Source organism: Lissotriton vulgaris, chromosome 3_1 (genome assembly GCF_964263255.1).
Source record: "Lissotriton vulgaris chromosome 3_1, aLisVul1.2, whole genome shotgun sequence".
Classification (NCBI taxonomy): domain Eukaryota; kingdom Metazoa; phylum Chordata; class Amphibia; order Caudata; family Salamandridae; genus Lissotriton; species Lissotriton vulgaris.
In genome coordinates this window covers 1,801,713,450-1,801,728,950 of record NC_141689.1, presented here as the reverse complement: position 1 = coordinate 1,801,728,950, position 15,501 = coordinate 1,801,713,450, and the positions used below count along the sequence as shown (strand labels likewise).

Genomic DNA, 15,501 nt, shown 5'->3' with positions numbered 1-15,501 from the left:
AACCAGACCCAGAGCACAAGAAGTAAAATATAGGAGAAGAAAACTGGAATAAGTACAGCATGTTCCACGTAAAAGACCCGAGCCGCTGAAAGACTAAAATTCGTTTAGAGTACACAATTTGAAATCGATGTCTTAGCTGACAGGACACACTCTATCCCTCCCACCATGGTTCACAGTTAGTGATTCTGTTATACAGAACGTGATTCAGCCACAGGATACACATTAAGCAAATTAAGAAGGCCTATTAAAGCACTACCGATTGCGATTGGTAATTGAGCAGATATCTGTGTGAATATTATTGTTGCCCGAAATTCACCATAGGGGAGGTCTCAAGTCTTATCAAGGAAGCTCAAATAGTGGAAATAGCCTAAAGATACTTGGATCTCTTCTCTTGCCATCATCAGCTGCTTGAAGCACAGCCGCATGACTATTGAAGTGAATGGTAACAAATAATTCGAAATAACAATTTTATATTGGTATTTCAAACCAAATAAAATATTTTATGATGATGCTTCAAACTTACCTGGATAAGGGACCAATACATTTGAGCTTCTGTAGAAAATGTTGACTCCCGAGTATGTTGCTTTACAAACATGATTTATATTGTAGTGGTTTTAATTAACTCAGAAAACTAGTCTAAGACAATGCAGTAGGGAGAGCTGACCAGCAAGTTAAACATGCAGACCAGATGAGAAGAGCAATGCACGGTTTGAGTTGCAACTTAAACACAAAAGGAGTAGTTTTAATTAAATCTAACTCATTCCGCCTCAAGCGCGCAGTGATTGAGGAGCCAGGTATGGACACTTTGATTGGCAAGAGGTATTAATAAATTATTTATACAAAAAGTTTAACATTTTTTCGATCTTATCAGCCCAGTGTTAACAGATCTCTAGATGCACCTGTGGGTCCACAACTAACAAGCTTCCTAATATAATAATATAGAACTTCAAACACACATCGAATACTTAGATGTCCTAGTCACAAAAGAACTCTAAGATATACGGATACTAATTTCCTATGGATTTCACCGAAGGAGAGTTCTCCTCTTATCCCGGTAGATTTGAATGGCATTTCTTCTACAGGTTGCCCAGATTGCGCAAATTAAATTCCTATTAGGAGCTTATTCAAAAACATATTTCTCCAAAATAAAGAAACATATGACCTCCTCTTTAAGCGTGTGTGTGTGACTTTGCTCAATGACAGGTGAGGTTTGCATACCCAACTCTAAAATACTAAAGGCGTACAAACAGTGAGGCATGCGCACGAGGAATGCCCATCAAACTGTGACCAGGGCACGTCCAAGCTGAGCATGCTTAGCATAACATAGCAGGGCACAGCAAAGTACTGGAGAGGGCAATTCTCAAAGGGTGGCACAGATGATGCAACAAGCGGTACAGAGATAACTGCAGAGTGCCACTGATCTTGGATCTGGAAGAGGGTACAAGGACCAGAGAGACAGAGATGCAGGATAATCACAAAGAAATGGCACACTTTATGCTTCCAAAGGTGACCTAGTATCCAACATTATGCAACGCAGAATCGAATATTACACAATGCACTAAAAAGCAGAAGTGGGGATGGTCCCGATCGTGCATCCATAGCTCACAAAAGTAAGGCAGCATACTGCCTTTCAATTATAACAAAAAATAAATTCTAGTTTATAAAATTCATACTATGGGAAGCTTGACTAATTCGATATTGGTCACACACATGATTCTAAACAGAAGATACTTACTGCTTGTAGTAAAGTTTACCTCCCCGACCTGGGGGAGGAGCTCTGCATCTGGGATGACCTGTAGCACCCCCACGGTACGAACACCAGGATCCAGAGCCACAGAGCTTTCGTTTACTGTTACATCACTGGCTCCTGTGATCTGATTGGTTGGGGGTCCCCCTATGGAAGCCTCGAAATCTGGAGGGATGTCATCCAGGCAATCTGCATTTGGCTAAAGAAAATCGGACGGGAAAGTTACTCAAGAGTTACAATAGGTAATAATGTGCTTGTGCTTAAAGTACATGACATTTTCGATATTTCTTAAAAAATAAGTCATTTATTATGGGAGACATTTGAATTTACAAGGATCCATGATAGAAAGACTGACAAAATCCTATTGCTAGATCTGGAACATACTTATGCCTGGAGAGCACAGGCTTTGGTATGCTTTTTAATTGAAGTAGACTCCTTGACATTATGGATGTTTCTAGAAAGATCAACTGCACAGCCCGAACTTGTCAAGACATGGAGATTCAGCGTCAGACAGAATCCGACAGCAGCATTCCAGCCCCAGGCAGGCTTGTGCGATTCCTCTACCTCCCCAGTTACATTGGCCCTGCACGAAAGTAGTGCTGAAACTCCAGCTTTGGCACTGCGACCACAATCTAAGCATGGCTATAGGAAAATCACCTGCAATTAGTTCATACTGTTTATTTTTAATAGCTCACTAAAGTGCCTGTGGGCAAAAAAGACATCAGTGACATTTAGGGTGGGTCACAACTCTTGCAAAAAAAAACAAGAAAATGCTCAGCAAGAAATTTAAGGTGCACGGAAAGATGCTTGAAAATCAAAAGTGCAAGTGGGCAAAAGGAGGAAAAGCAGGGCATATTACTGTTGCAGGAAGGCCAGCAATCGGGAACTATGTGAGACTGCACTTGCATAATAACTTTGCACAGCCCTAATCTATGTTTGGAAACCGTTTGAATGGCGGCCTAGCATAAATAAGTTTAGAAGCAATGCTTGAAAAAAAAATGGTCTCTCGCATCTTGGGTTTTCTCGTGCCATGCACTCAAGTTATGGAACTCCTTGCCCGGAGGCCGAAACCATGAAACTAAACACATCCTTAAGCCATTTTAATCACTCCCGGAAATGCAATCTACATAAAAATAAATTTAAAAAAAAAAAAAACTTCACTCATCATCCTGCTAGATCTTGCGCCACCAATGTGATTCAAGTAACTATTCACTGAATATGAATCTGAAATATTTGATTTGTCAATTCGCTAATATGGTTAGGTTGCCTCCTAGTAGACACGTGACAGCTCTGGTAACACTATTTATTAAAGGAGCACAAAGGTAGGTAAAGTTTGTATTTGGGTACTTGAACCGATGGTAAACCTCACCTGTTCCTCTTTGTAACTACTCGGGCAAAGACTGTCCTAATGATTTTGTATAGTTGCCAAACAACCTAATTTATTGGATGAGAAATACCTGTGATTCTCGTGAGGCCCTCCGACATCCTACGAACTACCTTTGCACCAATAAAAAAAACTTCTGAAAAAATAAATGGAAACTCGAGGTGTGTCAGCAACCTAACTGGTGTTTCACTCAATATATCCCCCAATGTTTTTTTTATAAATTAATCAATGGGTGGTTTCCAGACTATAACAGGGCATCGGATTACAAACCTTTGAAGCAACAGAACACTCATGCCTTCATAATTACCGTTTCACCTGCATACTACTGCGCTGCGAGGCACCAATGCAGCCACACGGCTTACATAACTGAACCAGTGGTTCAGATAAAGCTGCTAAGGTCGATCAATCTTAAACCATCCTCATAAAATTCATTCTTTCGCTTACTACCCGTCCAATTCACTTCTAACTGGCGCAGACGTGCTTTCCATATGCTGAATGACAAGAGGCCTCTCTCATATGATTAAGCATGTGGCCCATCACATGCCACAGCCAGGATAGAAATGTCAGTTTCGTAAGAGGCATTAGGGCGTGAAGATGGACTGCCGCGCCGAATGCATGCGACGGCCGCGAGTCTGCGGCCGAAGAAGACTGAAAGGTTCCGCGCGCGGCATCTCCCTTGACGTCAGACGCCGCGACGGCCTCCTTCGGTCAGGACGTCTGGGCCCGAGGCGCCACAGACAGCCCGGGTTTTATACTCCTTTATGAAACAGTCGGTGGCAGAATGCCAAATTAGGAGTCTATTTTTGGATTCCCTTGAGCAGACCGATATAGATGAAGAGCTGAACCGTGCAGCAGAGCGTGAGGCAAAGGGCGCGAGCGCCCAACTCTCGAGCACTCACCGGAAATCCGAGAGCTTTGAGGATGTTCATTTTACACATGGGACAGGTGCGGTGGTCGAGCAGCCAGGGGTCCACACAGGATCTGTGGAAAAGATGCCTGAAATCACAAAGAGAAACAAGTCACCACTCTAAAGATAGGCTGGCAAATCTCCAGGTTTAAAGCTAACAAACATCTAGATCACTTTTCTCATATTGCTTTTTAGGTCGAGCATATCAGATAGTGCATGTTGCGAGACATATTGTGCGCTTACCAAGAATATACAGGGGATTGAAGCTTGCCAATTGCTTTAACCATTGTTTGGCTTTCCTCTCACTCACTTGCCTGTTTCTTATTCCTGTCCATGCGTGCCAGTCAGTCTTGTGTTTGTCCCTCTCTCTTTACCATCTAATTTCATTTGCTGGTTTCTATGCTCCCACGGTTTGCTTTTCAAAAACGACTTTTTTCTTTTGAGTTAGGCACTCCATGAGAAAGTTGGTGTTTTTCAGTCGTCTCCCTCAAGTACTTCTCTCCTCATCCACTCCGAATTGTTCTCTAGTGCCTGTATGCTTCGCTTCCCCCACCCCTTTCATGTTGAGCTACCCCTCATGCACTCCCGCCATTACTTTCTCGCCTATGTGATTCTTCCAAGCCTGCTCCACTTTCTCTTTTGACCATTAGCTTCACCCCCCAGGGTTGCACTTTAATCTCGCTCTGTTGTCTGCTTTCCCCCTACTCACACTCTGTGTTGCTGTCCCCATCCGTGACCCTATATTGATTTAGCCCTCCAACCACTTCCCCCATTATTTCCATCCTGTGTTCTTTCCGTCCCCATTGCTTCTGTGTCACACGTGTTGTTTTGCCCATCTTGCTTTAAAAAAAAAAATGCTTTTGCACTTTTTTTCTTTTAAGTTACAGATACAACATGGATCGGTAACTACAATGAAAAACAATGATTGTCATAACCAATTGGTGTTGCCTATGCAAGAGCTATTGGCTTTGCCAATGTGTTTTAGCCATGTGGTACACCAGCGTGGCTGCTGTTCAGCGTGGCTAAAAGTTAGTGACATAGAGGAGATATGCGTGGTTTGTCAGAGAGAGAAGACTAAGAGTGTAGTAGAGTGTTGTAGCGTGGAGTGGCAGCGTGTGTCCGGTTTTGGAGTGGCATAATGTGGAGTCGTGTAGAGTGGCATACACTGGAGTGGCATAGAGTACAGTGGACTGGTGTAGAGTGCATTGGCGTAGAGTGTTGCAGAGACCAGTGGCACTGAATTTAGCAGCATACAATGCAGTGTCGTAATAAACAGTGGCGTAGATTAAAGGTGTTGAAAGTAGAGTGCAGTGGCGTAGAAAGGAGCAGAGTAGAGCGGCGCAAAGTAGAGCGATGCAGAGGGGAGTGGAGCAGAGTGGAGCCAAGTGGCATAGAGTGGAGTGGCGTAGAGTAGAGTGCCGTAGAGTACAATGGCATGGAGTGACGTAGTGTTGAGTAGTGAAGAGTGGAGTGGTCTAGAGTTCAGTGGAAAAGAGTGCAGTGTTGCAGAGTAGACTGTCAGAGTGCAGGGTTGTGGAGTGTAGTAGAAAGCAGTGGCGTAGATTACAGTGATGCACAGAAGAGTGCTGTGGCATAGAGTGCGTTGGTATCAAGTGTCATGGTATCAGTGTTGGTACATAGTGGCCTGGTACAGAGTGCAGTAGTGCAGGGTAGAGTGCAGTTGCGTAGAGTGTCATAGAGTGTAATGGTGTAGGGTAAAGTGATGTAGAGTGCAGTGGCATAGAGTGCAGTGGTGCAGAGTAGATTAGAGTGGCATATAGACTATAGTGCATTGGGTTACAGTGCAGAGGCATAGAGTGCAGTGGTGTAGAGTGGTATAAAGTGCAGAAGCACAGTGGCAGAGTACCGTGGCGTAGAGTGGAGTTGTGCAGAGTAGATTGGTGTGGCCTAGACTGGAGCGGTGTAGGGTGCAGTGATGTAGAGTAGAGTGGCAAGAGTGCACTGGCATATTGTAGAGTGGTACAGGGTAGAGAAGCTGAGAGTGAAGTGGCGTAGAGCAGTGGCGTAGAGTGGAGTGGTGCAGAGTGCAGTGGCGTGGAGTGGTGCACAGTAGAGATGAGTGGAGCAGAGTAAAGTGGAGTGGGCTGTCTTAGAGCAGAGTATGCATGGTATGGTAACACACTCCTATTACAGACAACACATTTTCAATTGAAATGACTATTACATTGGCACAGACATGCAGTTTTTATAGTAAAACTATACAATGCACAAACAAAAATAACTTCAGAAATACCAAAAATGTGCTTCATTTGAGTTCCTAATTCTGATATATTATGAAATACTTACATAGTTCATTTAAATTTTGTCATGTTCTAGAAAAAACTCTTTTGACTACCCCAGCAAGATTGTCACATAAATACTCTCATTTTGAAGTCAAAGAAAGAAAATTAAACAAATGCCCTGGAAAACATCACCGACATTTGACCTCGGTCTTTGAATGCACAGCACATGACAAGATAAAAACAATATTTAAAGGCCTGTTTACAGAAAGGGAGTTCGTGGAAGAAAACAAACATGATTAAGGAAACAAGCCAGAAAATGTGAGTTACAAAGCCAATGGTAATCAACGGGTGGAACCATTCCTAGGTCAACTTTCTGAAAGTCCAAGAATATTTTTAGCAAACCAGACAGCAGCACTGGCTGGTAGGCTGCAACCTAAAAAGCAGCGGTGTTATTGTGAGGGTGCATGCATTTGCGTGGGCCTACAAAATGACACGGCTGTCCGTTTCAAACCCTTTATTGTTTTTTAATTCTCTAGACATGCAGCTGAGCATTAGGTATGCTGATCAGCATGGCTAAAAAAACAACAGGCAAATCCAATAGGCCCCCAAAGGCAAGACCCATTGGCTTTGGCAAGGCTTGTTGTCATACACTGTTGATCAACATAACAGACATGGTTTGAAGGATTCTTGAGAACCCATTTGCAGCACCTTGTCAAAATTTGCCAACATTTTTTTTTTCAATAAAAGTTATGAAAGAGATGTTTTGTAATTTATAGTAATGCATGCCTCACATTTCTAAAATTACCTTTTCTAGTTCTTTCAAGGGAAAGGCTTTTAATAAACAAACATTAAGCAGATACTGCCATTCTTATCAAAGGGACAACTGTAAAGTGTGAATATTAAAGACCTGACTTAATTGCTGAATGTGGAAGAAAACAATAAATACTCCATGCATTTTTAAGTAATATGCTATCGAATTTATTTATTTTCATTTTATTTATAAAGCTCTAGCTAGACCCGTAAGTATCAGAGTGCTTTACATACACAAAGGAAAAGGAAAATTGCACTACATCGCAGGACATGAGGATGCATAAAGATATAGGCATTACTAATACTATTTCCTGGGTACCAGGGGATTTTGCAGCGGTGGCTGTTATGCATTACCCTTTTAGAGGCAAACCCATATCTTGCAAAACTGGGAGGGTTGGAGAGCTGTATGGAAGATGTGTTAAGAGCTTGAGGAATTTATTTTCCACTGTTACTAGCTCACTAGCCAGTTCATGGCACCAGAGCCCTGCACCATATGACAACACGTTTTGCCCTTGTCTTATATACCTCAAGCGCAGTGTGCACTAATAAGATCTCGCTCTCGATCCTGACCTCATATTCAATGATCCTCACTTAGGGCCTGATTACGAGTTTGGCACAGTGGAGCTGGGACAAAACACCCCCTCCACTGTGCCATACCCGTGCTTGACCGCCCAAGGACCGCCGACCGTATTACAAGTTGGAAATGCACAACTCGTGATACGGTCAGCGGTTCTTTGCTATTCCCATGGTGGTGCCGGGAAAACAGGCACCGCAATTGGAACAGAGAAAAAGGTTCCAGTACGGCATGGACGTGGACGTCCAAGGCGGGCTGGAACTTTGTGGGGTTACAGACAGGAGGGCACATGTTGTGCCCCCCAGAATGTATCCCCATGGCGGGGGCCCGATGGGGGCAGTTTATTCACCACCAGCTTTTTCATGGCAGGGCTCCGCCAGGAAAAGGCTGGTGGTCCAGGAACTCGTAATATGCTGGGCGAGACTGCAGCAGTCCTCGCTCAGCATATTGCGTTGAATTGCAGCAACACCACCACCAGGGAACGACTGGCGCAGTCCATGATCTACCGCTGCTTCGATTTGGAAGTCGTAATGCAGCGGACGGTGGACCGCCACTGCTAGGCCACCGCTGAAAGCCAGATTCGTAATCAGGCCCTTAATATGCTACATCAGGGGTCTCCAAACCGGTCCTGGAGGGCGGGATCCATGTCAGATTTTTAAAATTACTACATGTATCTCAATGGGGATATCCAAAAAATATGGAATGGATCCGGCCCTCCAGAACCGGTTTGGAGACCCCTGTGCTACATGGAATAAATATGAAAAAAAAAACAGTTTTTGAGAAAGGGGCTAACTACATATTTCCAAACACTAAAGATTTTGTCCCTGGGATAGTTACTCCCCATCTCTCAAAAAACACTACAAATAGCTACAATGTCGTGTGATTTTAGGCAGGGCTACTCTACTAGAAAATAGGAGTTAATGGAGGAAATAATTATGTGGAAAGAGTGACTAAATTCATGTGGCAAAGTACGGCCCATTATGAGTCAAGGAAATACAAAATATGCAACATATTATGTGATTAAGGGCAGACTATGAGGCTCATTGCCCGGCATTCTTGAGCTATTCTGACACTGTAAAACACATTAATACAAAAGTAATGCAACTGGTATAGCAACACAGTTTTCTTAAGGATCACAACTAGTACAGCTACACACATACAGCACATCCTATTTAAAATATTATTTAGCTACAAATAATTTCGACTGGCATGAAAACATAGGCACACCATTTATTAACACTGCTTTATGTCAGCCAAAGTAAATTAGGTTTGGTAAATCATACACAATGTTTCTATCAGCATAAAAAAACCTTACTTTCACAATTCTTGTGATAAGTAAGATAAGTGCCTTTTATTTGTGCATCCCAGTAAGCTTTTTAAGCTGGTCTTTAGTTTTGGGTTTACCCTTTGTTTAAGTTATAAGGCCACTGAAGCACCCCTGCATACCATTACCCCTGCATTACATATTTCCTTGTATGTATCTCAAGAAATGATACTTTATATTCAAGATAGCATTGAAAGTGATACAACATGTTTGGGATTTTTCTATTCACAAAACAAATTGCTGCCTTGAGGTGAAAGCATGAATAGCAATAAACAAAGGGAGCAGATGTTGAGGGTTCGAGGGCCTACAGCATCGTAGGAAATGTCAAGGGGCACTTTAGTTCAGAACACTGTCTGCTCCCAGCCTTTCCAGAAAGGAGTCCTGTAAACACAGTCCGACTGCATTCTTAAGAGTTAACACAAAGGATATGTGAGATGTCCTTGGTCCTGATGAATGTAGCAAATCCATAGTGACCAGTTTTCCGCGGAAACATGTCGACTGCAGAACAGGGTTTATATAACTTATACTGACGGCTTTTAATATATTGTCTTAGACTAGTGTATTAAAATATGAAGAAATATTACTTCACTAGCCATTAAACAATTTTATCGATTTCTTCCTTCTGAAGCCATTTCCCAATTCAACCCACACTGATTACTGCCAGAGGTGTTTTTTTTTTAATGAACTGATTCTATTAGAGAAGAGTTGTACTAGTTTTCTGGCGGCCCACCTTCAAACTAAAAACAAAACCTGAAAATGATAAATTTCTTACTAAGGATACATTAAGTGGATACAAAGCGTGGCAACATGACTGCACCATAAGGGCTCCATACCACAATGGTGTAAGAGTTGCAGTAAATTGCATTACATTAACATTTGCCTCTAAAACACCACTGAAACCCAGACCAGAAATCAAATATATCAGAATCATGTAGTCCCAAAGGTGTACCAGTTAATGTGGTTTGCCTTGTACAATAGCTAAATGCTTGAATTAATAGTTGTTCACCATCTTGTCCTTCTCACATTCATTAACCTTTCAATTATTCCTCAGAGTCTTGAAGGAAGCTAAACACAATTTTTAAATTAAACTAAGCAAATCTGGCGATGGATGGCCACTAATGTAATCTTGTCTGATGTGGTCACTAGTAGGACATTTAATTTTAGTAGCCCGGGATGCTTTTCATTGAGTACGAGTAGGTCTCCAACTTGTGAAGTTGAGTACACCATAACATGTGAAACTTAAAAGTTCCAATCATCCACAGGGTGTTTGCAAAGTGCCAGAGCTCCTGATTGAGGCTTTGATCTTCTGCCTGTCCGCATGCCTGGGAATTTTCAAGGAAGGTATTTAGGTGTTGAGGGTACCCAAGAACACTCAATAGCATTAAAACAGCGACATGCTACTGAGGAAGACCCATTTGCTCCACCCTCCTCCTACTGTGGCCAGAGACTGACAGAGCTCATGGTAGTAATCGTGTTCCTTCAGTGCGGGTGTTCGGAAAGCACAGGAGCATCAGGAGAGGCAGGAGCTTTTGAGAGAGACAGGCACTGGCCAGTCTACGTCTTGCAGCATATCGGCCTGCAAACAAACTTTTATTAGCGCCTGGGAGGGGAGTTCAGGCGTATGATGTCACCGAACAAAACAAGAAACTAACCCTCGGTGTGCATATTGTAGCCAAGCCTGCACAGTTTGTTAATGGGATACCACCCACCTTGTTTGCTGTCTCCTTTAAATAGCACATATTGAAAGTTTGCATTTGTGGTTGAGTACTTAGATTTCTGAGTATTATAACTCTGAGGAGCCTGCCTGAAATTATAAGATTTTATTAATGAGTTCCATGCCTTCAGTGGAGCACTATGTACAAACAGCCGTCAAATAAGAATGATTTTTTCCAGTTCAGACAGCAGAGTGAATATGGAGTGGAGGGAAGTATCTAAGGACTTCCCAAAGACTCAGAACTAACGAGTGAGTAGCAGGCTATTCCACTTTCCAGGATGTAGCATGCAGATCATAAGATGAAGACAGAATATAGTAAGGCGGTTGTGAAGGCAGCAGAGGAGAAGTTAGAAGGCCTATATGACCCTTACTTTGGACTATTTCAACCAAATTAGGATTATATATATATATATATATATATATATATATATATATATATATATATATATATATATATATATATATATATATATATATATATATATATATATATATATATATATATATATATATATACACACACACACACACACTCGTTGCAAAAAACGAAGGTTACAGGTACGTTCAAATTAGGCTCAGATTTCACTCGTACAAAACCATAGACATGCAGCAGTAGAATATGCACGCCCGCAAAGCACTACTTATAACCTCACATATTACATCACTCATGACATGGTCAGTGACATTACTGATGACATCATCCACAGAACTATTCATATCTGCATACAACCTCATATACCCACGCACACAACCACTCACATTCTCATTCACAGACCCATACAACTACTCACACAGCCACTCACTTACTCATACAGCCAATCACACACCCACCAATTCACTTATAAGGGGTGTGACATTTGCATCCTGATGGCCCATCAACAGGCTGATGGGCCTTCCTGAGGTAGATTGGGAGGGAGGAGTGGACATTTGCACCTGAATAGGGCTGGGCCTGTCCCCAGAAAAAGAGCTTCTTCCTGGCTCTCGACTCACTACAGGGAAGTCCCTTCCTTTTTAGCAGTAACCCAAAAATAGTATAGCGGAAAAACTTCAGAAAAATCATCTTAATTCTGGAAAACAGCCAGTCTACAGTTTTGTCGCAAGAAATATGGGCCCTGGCCCCTTTCTCTCAAAAAGGATTATTTTGTGTTTGTTAACACAGCAGAGGCCTCAAGAATGGGCCATGCAAGAGGAGGTCTCGCGATCCTCCTAAAATAAAAAATTGCCTGGGACAATGAAGAAATAGAGCTCTCTGACGAACGTGCAATGCAGCAACATTAAGTACTGGAACTAAAGTACACAGCCTGCTTTAGATCTACTACTCTTTAATATATATATTCCACCAGGCTCTTCAAATGATCATACCGTGGAAAAATGCTTTGCAAGAATCGACCAAACGCTAGAATCCAGGGGGTTTACTTCGATGGTTATCGCTGCGGACTAGAATGTGAAAAAATTGAATGCACGACTGAACAATGAGGGGGAAGTCAACACAAGAGGCAGCTTGTTCAATTCCAATCCCCATTTTTTCACCCAAGATAAGGGCAGACAAGCAAGGGAAGCGGCTATTAGCTCACATTGCTGCAATTAACAGTGTTGTCCTCGACGGAAGATTTGAAGGAGATACCCAGCAGCATTTACTAGAATAGGTAACTGCAATTCCAACGCAATCAATAAAATGAACATTGCAAATTCTTCCTTCTTGCCAAATTTGATAAGTGAAGAAGACAACCCTATAATCAGATTTGAAGATACAGTGCAATCAGCCGTAGCTATCCATCAGGCAAATATAACTAGCCAAGATAAAGGCAAAATCCATCAATACGGAAAGCGAACAGATCATGTGTCAGTATACTTAAATTATTTGACCAGTTTACAATTTCTATCATACTGTGTCACAAGACCCATAGAAATATGAAAGTTGATAAAACTCAGTCAACGAAATAAAGAGAAAGAAAAGCAAGACTAGAAAGATTAAAAACTGGGTCGACATTCAAACTGCAGTAAAGTGTGGAAATAATAAGGCATTCTGGAGTAGTGTAGCTATGCAATTGCTGATAAGAAAGTCAACCCAAGCATCAAGCATCACCCGTCTCATCATCCGAATGGGAAAAACACATCTTGAAACGATATAAACCTGACATCCAAAATCAAGTCTCACCAAACCAGTGCCCCGGTTGAAAGGGTCAATTGGTTCAGGATATGTTAGCTATCTAGTCTACACAATAACTGCTTTTATTAAATCTACCAGATCTACAGCAATGGGTCCAGACAACATCTCGATCAAAGTCCTACAATGAAACCCTGAAGACTGGAGCAAATGTTTAACCCCTCTTTTTGAATATTGCTTTGAAACTGGGAAAATTCCAAAATCCTGGCAGGGGAGCATTGTGGTCCTCCTTTTAAAAAAAGGCTCCAGATCGACCTACTGGACTACAGACAAGTTGCCCTTCTAGACGCCACTGTAAAGATCTTCCCAGCGAGCGTAGTGGACCACCTAAAAGACTGGGCATTTTCGAATAACGTGATTCCTATGACACAGAAGGGCTTACGCCCAAAACATTCAGTTACGGACAATATTGCTATCCTACAGACTGTTCTTTATAAGTATGTAGTGTTAAAATCACAAATAGTTTATTGCGCTTTTATAGATTTTTGTGACCGCTTTTGATAGCATGGATAGGCCAATGTTATGGAAAAAGCTACAGAGTTTAGGAATCCCACACAATCTCCTCACAGAGTCCAAATGGTTTGAGTATGGGGCACAACTAGTCCAATTCCGACGATGAATGGTTTGAAACAAGGTTGCCTGCTCTCCCCCATGTTATTTTCCTTTTACGTAAGTGATCTCGGTGCTTTTCGTTAATCAATAAGTTTCCGCCATAATTAGCGCAAGGCAACATTTATAGTCTTAATGTACGCTGATGACATTGTTATATTCAATCGTAACCCAATTGAGCTACAAAGAAACTTAATTGAATTAAGTTGATACTCAAATGAATACTTTTGGTCCCTGGCATTTCTAAAACAAACATGTTACCTTTTAGAGGAAGATGGACATTTCTGCCTTTTACATGGACATTAGGAGGTAACCCGATTGAGATAGTACAAGCTTCAAAACACTCCCCACTTCTAGCATCTCGGGCAAAAGGCAGACGCTCATGTCGAAGCACTACAGAGATTCTTGTGTTTAACTGGGACTAGACATTTTAAATCCCTGCTAGAGGTTTATAGTACGAAAATCCCATCGATTTTATATTATGCCCTGGAATATATAAAGATTAAATTCTGGCAACCAATAAAACTGAAAGAAGGGGCTATTCTACGGAAATTAGTAAATGTCACCCAGTTCCCGTACAAGTCTTACGTGTCGAACTTTCATTAATGAGTATACATGCTTGACCAGTTTCTATTATCTTAAGGTGGGCTTTTAACCTGTTACACGCAGCTCCTGGCACCCTAAGATACATTTTAAAATTGGAGACTTTTAAAGTAGAATCGGCACAGAACTCCTTTAATAGGAACCTTAATATAGCCCTCGAGGCATCCCAATGCACCGTAGCACGTTTGCAGGCCTGATCTCCAGCGCATCTGAAGTTCTTTTTAAAATATATGATGCTGAGAATAAGTTTAGAATTAGATAAGGAGTACTGCGTCCATTTAAAGTATAAAAAAAATTGCTGAAAATATAAAACTCCTGAGCACTATTTACAGTTTCAGTTAGAGCATAGAGTAAGGCAATACATTCTTCTATTGCGATTAGGAATTCTCCCCTTAAAAGTTTATTCCTCCAAATGTAACTCCTCTGAAATCCCTCAGGAAATTGTGACTTGTATAACGGTGGAGTACAAGATTTTTTCCATGTACTTTAAATCTGTCCAAATCCAATTTTGGTAGAGGCTCGGCGATGCTTTATAGAGCCTATTTGTATTGGATACAACGTTATTTTAACTCAAGATTTAATCATGCTGTGCAAGTCTCCCTCAAACAAATTTGTCTGCTATAACGTGTTTAAGTTTTTGAAGAGTTTTTTAAAACTGTTTTAAAGGCGCATAAATCTAAAAAATCTTAAATCATGTACTTGTCAAACCAATTAACTAGAACCTCAAACGCTTATGCGTTTTTTAAGCTGCTTTAAAAGTAGAAACATAACTATTTTTATATTTATGTATTTGATGACCTCAGTTGAGGTCTGAATCAAATACATTTTTGGGATAGTTTGATGGTTCCTTGGAGTGAGTCTAGAACCAATACAGGAGAGACAGGGACCATGTTATCTTCAAAGGACTCTTTGAAGCCTCCCCCACATCAAAGGCACATTTAGGCATAAGTACTGGACCACTGACACCATCAAATCAGAACTTTGCTGGAACCAAGGACATTCTACCTGGAAGAAAAGCTGCTGTGCTGCACGACGGACTGCCACTTTGCTACTTGCTCTGCTGTGTTGGCTTGTTGCCAGCTACTTATTGACTGGGAGTGAGTAGAACCGGTCCTGCTCTCTACATCTTTGAACGGATCGGAGCTCGCGTAGTGCCCTTTGACGCTGAGCTAATCAGAGGACATCCCTGTGCAGCTCGACATGGGTCCCGTTTGCGAGATGTGACGAAGGCACAGTGTCGATCCGAGGTCCCAACTGCGATTATTGACAACGACACTTCACCGATCCGGAGATACTGCTGTAAGGCTCGACTTCGACGCATTGACATGACTGCGTGAATCTGACCGAGGCATCGATTCTTTGATGCCGACTTTTTAAGGGGGTCCTGCGTGGGTCCTGTATTGGGCCTGCCCTCCATTT

General features: G+C 41.8%; 1 protein-coding gene across 1 annotated transcript in view; it reads right to left on the bottom strand.

Annotated features, from left to right (window-relative positions):
* The window catches only part of RNF150 (ring finger protein 150), a 327,496-nt gene that overhangs the window by 47,725 nt on the left and 264,270 nt on the right, over positions 1-15,501 (bottom strand). Inside the window, exons 5-6 of the mRNA XM_086962230.1 lie at positions 4,031-4,127; positions 1,736-1,946 (exon numbers count right to left, since the gene is read on the bottom strand). Coding sequence (XP_086818356.1) covers positions 1,736-1,946; positions 4,031-4,127 — 308 coding nt within the window. The remainder of the gene's footprint in view (positions 1-1,735; positions 1,947-4,030; positions 4,128-15,501) is intronic.